A 7,082-nucleotide genomic window follows, 5' to 3' on the forward strand; every position below is an offset into this window, starting at 1 on the left:
ATGTATTAATATTATCATATTTGAATGGCAGTAATTTTTAATGATACTTGAATTTTCACTAACTCTGGGTCAAATTCGGACTTTTTCTGTGGAATGCAATTCATGTCGTAATAAATAAGTATAGTACAGTTGTTCCTCGGTTATTCTTTAGGTGGACAAATATTTATGATCACCATCAATAGGATATATTGCCCCGAAACCCACATTATGTCTTAATAATTCCAATTAAATTGCCAAACTTTGGTTTGGAATTCCTAAGGAATTCAAATTTGACTCTTTATCTTGTTGTCAGTGATTTCTCATGGATATTTTTCTTTCTTAATCCAGGTTACTTCATCTACGACTTCTTTGATATGGCCCTCAATCACAGGAAAAGGAGCAGCTATGAGTTAATGTTTCATCATATAATTGTAAGAATCTGAAACTTATTGTAAATTATGAATTAGAAAATTAATAGAGATTGTAACCCAAAATTTGTAGAATGGTATTCCTTTTGTCATCCTGGGGCTGTAGAGATACTAGTTCTTTGTACTGTGGGAAAAATTATTCCAAGGAAATTCCAAGATTTTAAATGGATAAATACTTTATGCCTGGCTGGTTTTGATGCATGCTATTCTCAGGGAACACTGCAAAGAAAGAGTGAATTATTGCAAATTATTTATTTATTTCATGTAATAACTGCTTCATCTGCGTAAAAGTCCAATTACATTGTTTAATTCCAATTAGATTGCTGTATATGAGTTTATCTGTTAAATTTCCATTGTGTTTATACAGCATCCTAGTTTACTTATTGCTGAGGTAGCTAATAAACTGGTTTGCTGGTGTATACTTGAGCTTTTCAAATGATGGCTGTGGCAGTGTTTGTGTTTGATGGCTATGTTTTACTTGGAAGTTTTGATGTGTAAGCTACATACACAATCATTTTGTCCTGTAGCGTTTCAATATTCCCTTCGGCCTCTCAACGTATTGAATGAACATCACTGTTGATAATTTGAAGGTAAGTAATTTTTGTGCAATGGTGCCAATACTTTTTTTCCAGTATAATTTTTTTGCTAAGGGAATTTGAAAGGTAATAGAAGTCTCTTGTATGATAGGAAGTTTTTCATGATTTTTTTATTGATTTTTTTTTAATTGGCAGGCCATAGTCTGTTTTGGTTTGTGCATTAATACTCGCTACTACTTGGGCTACGGGCTTGTTGCCTTGCTAGTGGAGGTGAACAGTGTTTTCCTTCACATCCGGCAGCTGATGCTGGTTCAGGGAGTGCCTCCAAAAGACCACATTCTCTACCGTGTAAACACATCACTTAATCTTGGTAAGTATGTATTGAGCTTGTTCTAAAATGAATCGTAGTGAAAGTAAACTTAAACAAAAAAGGCCAAAAAAGATTGAGAGTTAGATTGGTGGTTATTAAGTTATTTTTCTCTGGCCCTTTCCTATGTTGGTCTATTTTGGTGTCACTCTCTCAGCAATCATAAGAGTCTAACTTTATTATTGATCATCTTCCCAACTCTTACTTGGGAAATGTCAAGAGTATTGAAGGTAATTATTTTAGCTCTGCCTTTGCAGATTTTTTTCTGATCTTTTTCTATTTGCTCAATTCATTCATGGCCAGCCTTGTGTCACGTAAGTGTGGGACACTATGGGGGACAATCAGTTGTTTTTGTTTGCAATTGAAATTTTGTCGGCAAACTCCAACCAGGATGAGCTCTTCTCTCTTGTTTTCAATCCAAACTTCAGCTTTAAGTGCTGCATCTGTGGGTGTTATTATTTTACATAATAATTTTATTTACTTCCAAATGCAGCTTTAGCATACAAGTCAGAAGACTACGGAATGCGTTATTCAAGATTTTCCGTGTGAAAGAGTAGTGACGTGAGGGGAAATTCAGGGAATTTATTTAGGATGAGGGAAGATTTTAAAATGGCAAATTTTTTGATGATATACTACTGTCATTCAATTCCTAACCACATGTAGAGTATTTCTTGAGTTGGATCAAGTTTAAGGATACCATTTTAGTATGTATGTGATTCATAATTGTGCTCTTTCTATTGTTCTCATTTCCTTAATGTCATCGTGACCAAGCTTTTCAGCATAACTTAGGAATATGCCGAAGAAGTATTTGTTTCCTAATAAGTATGCAATATCAAAACTTATATCCCACTTTATTCATTTGTTAATGTATATGGTGATAATCAGCTCCTCATTTATATGGAAAGAATTTATGGCCTGTATCTAATATTTGATTTTTAAAAGCAATATCCTACCCTATGTGAACTTGATGATTTAGAACATGGACAGGACTGGTTCACGCCATTAGGATATTGTTGTCCTTTTGTTACTCTCTTAAGTGCTCTTTTATCTGATTTAGAGTTAATTCTTTTTTTATTTATCTCTATTTCAGCTACCTTTGTTATATTTCGAATAGCAACTCTTGGCTGGATGACAAGGTGGCTGATTCTTCACAAGGATGAGCTCTCAGCTGGAACTTTCAACTTGGGAATTATATGTAAGAATAATTCTTCCTTACCTTTCCTGAGCTGTGATAATGGTTATGTTTTTTATTTGTCAATTAGTTAGTTATCCATTACAGTGGAACTTGGTTAGTACGGTCCTCCTTAGCTCGTTTTCCTCCTTAGCTGGGGCAATTTCTCACTGTACTGGTACCTTCTGAACAAAATACAGGTAAATGTATTTGTTTGGTACCTTTTAAAAAGTGGCACTTTCCTGGGTAGTACGCTCAATTATTTGCCCTGAAGCAACCCGCAAGTCATTTACTAGTACATATATTCTGAAGGTGTGTATACCTTTGAATTGGCCGTGGACCATCTTACATTCATTCCACATCTCTCCTTCTATGACCGTTGCATCCAAATGCATTTCTCAATTGGAGGAGTATGTGCGTAATTACTTTACAAGTGTTGCGGCAGCAGATGATGCTTTGGATCTCCACTCAAAGCTTATGGCAAAAATACTTGATCTCGGCATAATAAATAGAAAGCAGACTGCGGGGGACAAATTTTTTTTCAATGAATTTAAGCCTTAAGGCCTGTTTACACGGTACATTATCACGCACGGGTTAATGTCTAAATGTATGAATGCGAGAATGAACGCCAAAATGCACCGTGTAACCACCCAACTTGTGCGAATGCATGCACAGAAAATAGAACCTGTTATAATTTGGTTCATGCATTCGTACATGTTCCGTTCCGGTCCACAAAAATCATTCACGCAAACGTACATTAACTTGTACGTGTTAATGTATCGTGTAAACAGGCCTTTAGAGTATAAAAATCTGCTTGTGATATTTAATATTAACAAATCTTATGTGTGTTATTAATCGTCGCATCAATATCAATGCAATAATCAATATGCATAAAAAGCGATATGGTGTCATTCTAAGAACAAATGTGTACAGCTGCTGTCAGCATTTAAGGTAAATAAAATGTTGCCCAATTTTTATGATGTTTTAAAACAACCACATGACATGCTCAGGGTTTTTGTCATATTCTCCTAGTAAGCTGTTAGAAAGAACAAATGGCTTAGCGTAACTTTTCCTTTTATATGAGAGAGATGGTGCCATTTTTATGCGATTGTCTCAAGGAAATGTTTGAAACATTGTATTTTTGAATCCCATGATATTGTTTTGGCAATGCAGTGCTCATTTTCTTGATTTTAAACGTGAAAAGAGTTCAGGAAGGCGATCTCATGAGAACTTCCGAAAGTATTTGCATTAATTATCACCATGGGTTGCAATTATTTTCTTCCCTGGTCAGCTTATTTTCCTGGGTCGCACGTTCAGTTTTTGTGGTCCCTTCAGAAACGTACTAAACAAGTTCTACTGTAAATGTTCAGCCTTCAAGGATAAATCATAGTTGTAGCTATATTTATTTATGTTTAAACCAAAATTTGTGGAATTATAGTTACCTCATACAAGTTGAATATTATAACTTAAATTATTATATAAAAGGCAAGGCCAGAATGAGTTTTTCATGAAAATCACTGTTGCAACTTGCATCCTCCTATTAAATGTAAATTCATGTAGGTTTTGGCATATCATTGGAGGTCAAGCCCAATATTCCTTAGATTTTCTCGTTATAAACGTTTGTAATCTAGATTTACCTCCTGGATGGTGGCACATACTGATCTACTGTCAACCTCCAAATGTGGTAGCATTCTGAATTAGACACCATGTCATTCATTCTGTGCTTTCAGTAGCTGGAAGTATACTGAATCTCTGTTTCCCCATGTGCATGCAGTGGTTTGGAAATCATATCTCTGAATGAAAATAAATAATCTTAATTCAAATTTAAAAAAATATTGCACAGAAAGGAGCCTCATAGAACTACAGTGGTTCAAATAATGTTGAAAACCTGCTTGCTGATTGTCACCATTGCATGTAGATCCAGAGTAAAGAAATGCCCAAAGTACGAAAGATTTTGGAGATCAGGTTGATATGGTGGCTAGAGTATCAGCTTCCCACCCTGGGTTCAAATCCCAGTTGTGGCAGAGATTTATTGTAGCCTTCCTGATCCCTGTTGGAGTGCTGTATGGAGGGCACTTCATGTACAGGTCTCTGTCTGTCGAGTTGAAAGTTAAGATGTGGTCCCTTTGTCGCCTCACATTAAGAGCAGGCAAATGATAATTCTGGATAAGATTTATTCTTTGCATTCCCAGCTTTAGGTTCTCCAGTCTTCCTCAGGTTTGAAGCGATAAAACTGTCATTATTGCTACCTAATAAAGTTTCTCACATTATACCGATGTCATTTCTGTGGTTTAGCATCATTTTGATCAAACTCTTATTAGAAAAGTCAATGAATTCAAAGTTTCAAATTGTGTTAAAGCTAGGCTCCAATGGGCCATGGGATACATAACTATGTTGGAACCTCCTCATTTCTTTAATGTGAAATTCAAAAAATGTTTGGCATATGCTCTAGTTTTATGGATAAACCATTATATGTATATTTAAGAAATCCTTTGCTTACGTGTTTGTGTCTTTCCGTTACAGCTGTTGCAGTTATAATATCGATGAGTGTTGTGCTGCTTCTTCGGGTCATAATGAAGGATTATGTGTCAAGGCCCCATGTACAGTGTGGAAATATAAATCAATTACTCTCTGAAGAGAGCACAGAGTATAGTACTACTCTCACTGACAAAACCAATTGATGTTGTGTTCAAATAGTGCTGCCATGTGCCTCTACGGTCATTAAAATTGAACTCATCCTTGATGGAGTGGATTTAATTTTTCTGTCTGCAAAGTTTGTCAGTGTGCACCCTGGTTGAAGAGTGTGAAGTGAATGACTGCCTTTGTGCCTGGATGTTGGGAGTCCGTGTGATACGAAGCATTGGAGGGAGCAATTTTTTATACTGCAGTTTAAATTTCTATCGATCATTGATTACATGGCATTTTACAGAATTTACCCAAGAGTTTACTGGAAAGAAAATATTTTTTATCTGTGTATATACTGTCATTCCTTGAACTATTGAAAGCTAAATGTATAGTATATACTGTGTTTCAGATGTAAGGATGCAATGAAGTCTTAAGTGTTGAAAAGCATGATCTCTACTTTTACTGATGAATGGGTATTACAGAATTCTGGGATTTTGCCTGAAGCCGCAAACCTCAAATATATTTTATGAAATCGTTGAAACTATATTCCATTTTCACACTGGACTGCATTGCTTCATCAGTCAACTTTCCCTCTCTCTCTTAATTTTAATATGGTGGTGCTGGTACCACCATAGATATTTTTCTGGTTTTGGGAATTTTTCCGAGGAGGGCTTTGTATTTTTAACATAGGAGAGCTCGGAAATGATGTTTGTGAAGAGCAATAACTGTGTCTAAGTTTCGCTGCTGTTACTGAAATTGGAACCTTCCTCTGTTCTTCTTAAGATTAGAATTGTTCAATGACCAATCTGTAATATACATTGATATCCAAAGAAGTTTACATTTTTGTGCCAATGTTTGCAAGACAATTCCTGTGGATCTGAGATGATTGTGCTGATTTGTCTCAGTGCACTATTTTGTCGATATATGTGTTGCTGCACCTCACAACCTCATGCTGAATGGGCATATATTTATTTGTTAATGTTTGATTCAAGTTAATAATTTGTTATACATTTTCATACATGTGATGAAAATATTATTTTATAAATGTTTTTCTGTGGTGTCCATCTATTGAGCTCAACTGCATCCTGCAACCATCAGGCATTTCTAATTGTTATTCAAATGTATTATTTGTTACAATTATTTTGTTATTGTGACATTATTCAGTGTACTAGACATTTGTCACTTCAGTTCTATTTGGAAGTTTTTCTCTCCGAAATAACCTCAAAACATCAATATTTTGGTATATAATCAGAATAACTGGAATATTTTGTGATACAATATTAATTACTGTTGTACTGGCTGTATAATTAAAATCTACAGACTTCGTTTTTCACTACCAATGGACTGCAGTCTCTTATTATTTAAGCACAGTGCACTGCTTACTCAAAGACATTCTTGTTTTAGATGTGAAATATTTCTAATAATTCTCAAAGATACATTTTCTTATCGCCAGTGAGACTTGTTAATTACTTTTTTAAGTATACATGGTTATTTTTTTTACAAGAATGAGATAATGTATATTACGCTTTGATACTCTGTAATTTTTGTGTCATTTGTATCTAAAATTACATGTGAAGAGTGGATTTGATGTTCTGAATGGGTAAATATAAAACAAAATTAAACCAGGGAAATTCAATAAGTAGATATTTAGTTTTTTAGTGAGAATTTTCATTTTGTTTTAAAGCCAATAAAAGTCAGCATCTTCTTGATGCTTTTGCCATAGTTATTCATTCGTCTTTTTTTTTAGCAGCTGGTGTCTACGGTTGATCCTTCTATCTTCTATGGTTTTTACTTTGTCCTGTGGACTTCCTCTGATCCAAGACTACTTGTCACTTATACAGGCATGCAGGCAGTGTATAAAGTTTTTCTTACCTTATTCTTTTGCTTCCCTTCCCTAATGCATCCACTGAGGGTTTTCTTGCATACATACCTATTTATCTTGCAGCCTGTAGTGGGCAGCTTCATCTCTTATTTGG

At 35.0% G+C, this 7,082-nt stretch overlaps 1 protein-coding gene across 1 annotated transcript in view; it reads left to right on the forward strand.

Annotated features, from left to right (window-relative positions):
* LOC124158637 (TLC domain-containing protein 2-like) overlaps positions 1–6,832 on the forward strand; it is an 83,815-nt gene extending 76,983 nt beyond the window's left edge. Inside the window, exons 3-6 of the mRNA XM_046533827.1 lie at positions 328–410; positions 1,139–1,313; positions 2,401–2,505; positions 5,005–6,832. Coding sequence (XP_046389783.1) covers positions 328–410; positions 1,139–1,313; positions 2,401–2,505; positions 5,005–5,162 — 521 coding nt within the window. The 3' untranslated portion in view covers positions 5,163–6,832. The remainder of the gene's footprint in view (positions 1–327; positions 411–1,138; positions 1,314–2,400; positions 2,506–5,004) is intronic.
* The last annotated feature ends 250 nt before the right edge of the window (positions 6,833–7,082 follow it).

Source organism: Ischnura elegans, chromosome 5 (genome assembly GCF_921293095.1).
Source record: "Ischnura elegans chromosome 5, ioIscEleg1.1, whole genome shotgun sequence".
NCBI lineage: Eukaryota > Metazoa > Arthropoda > Insecta > Odonata > Coenagrionidae > Ischnura > Ischnura elegans.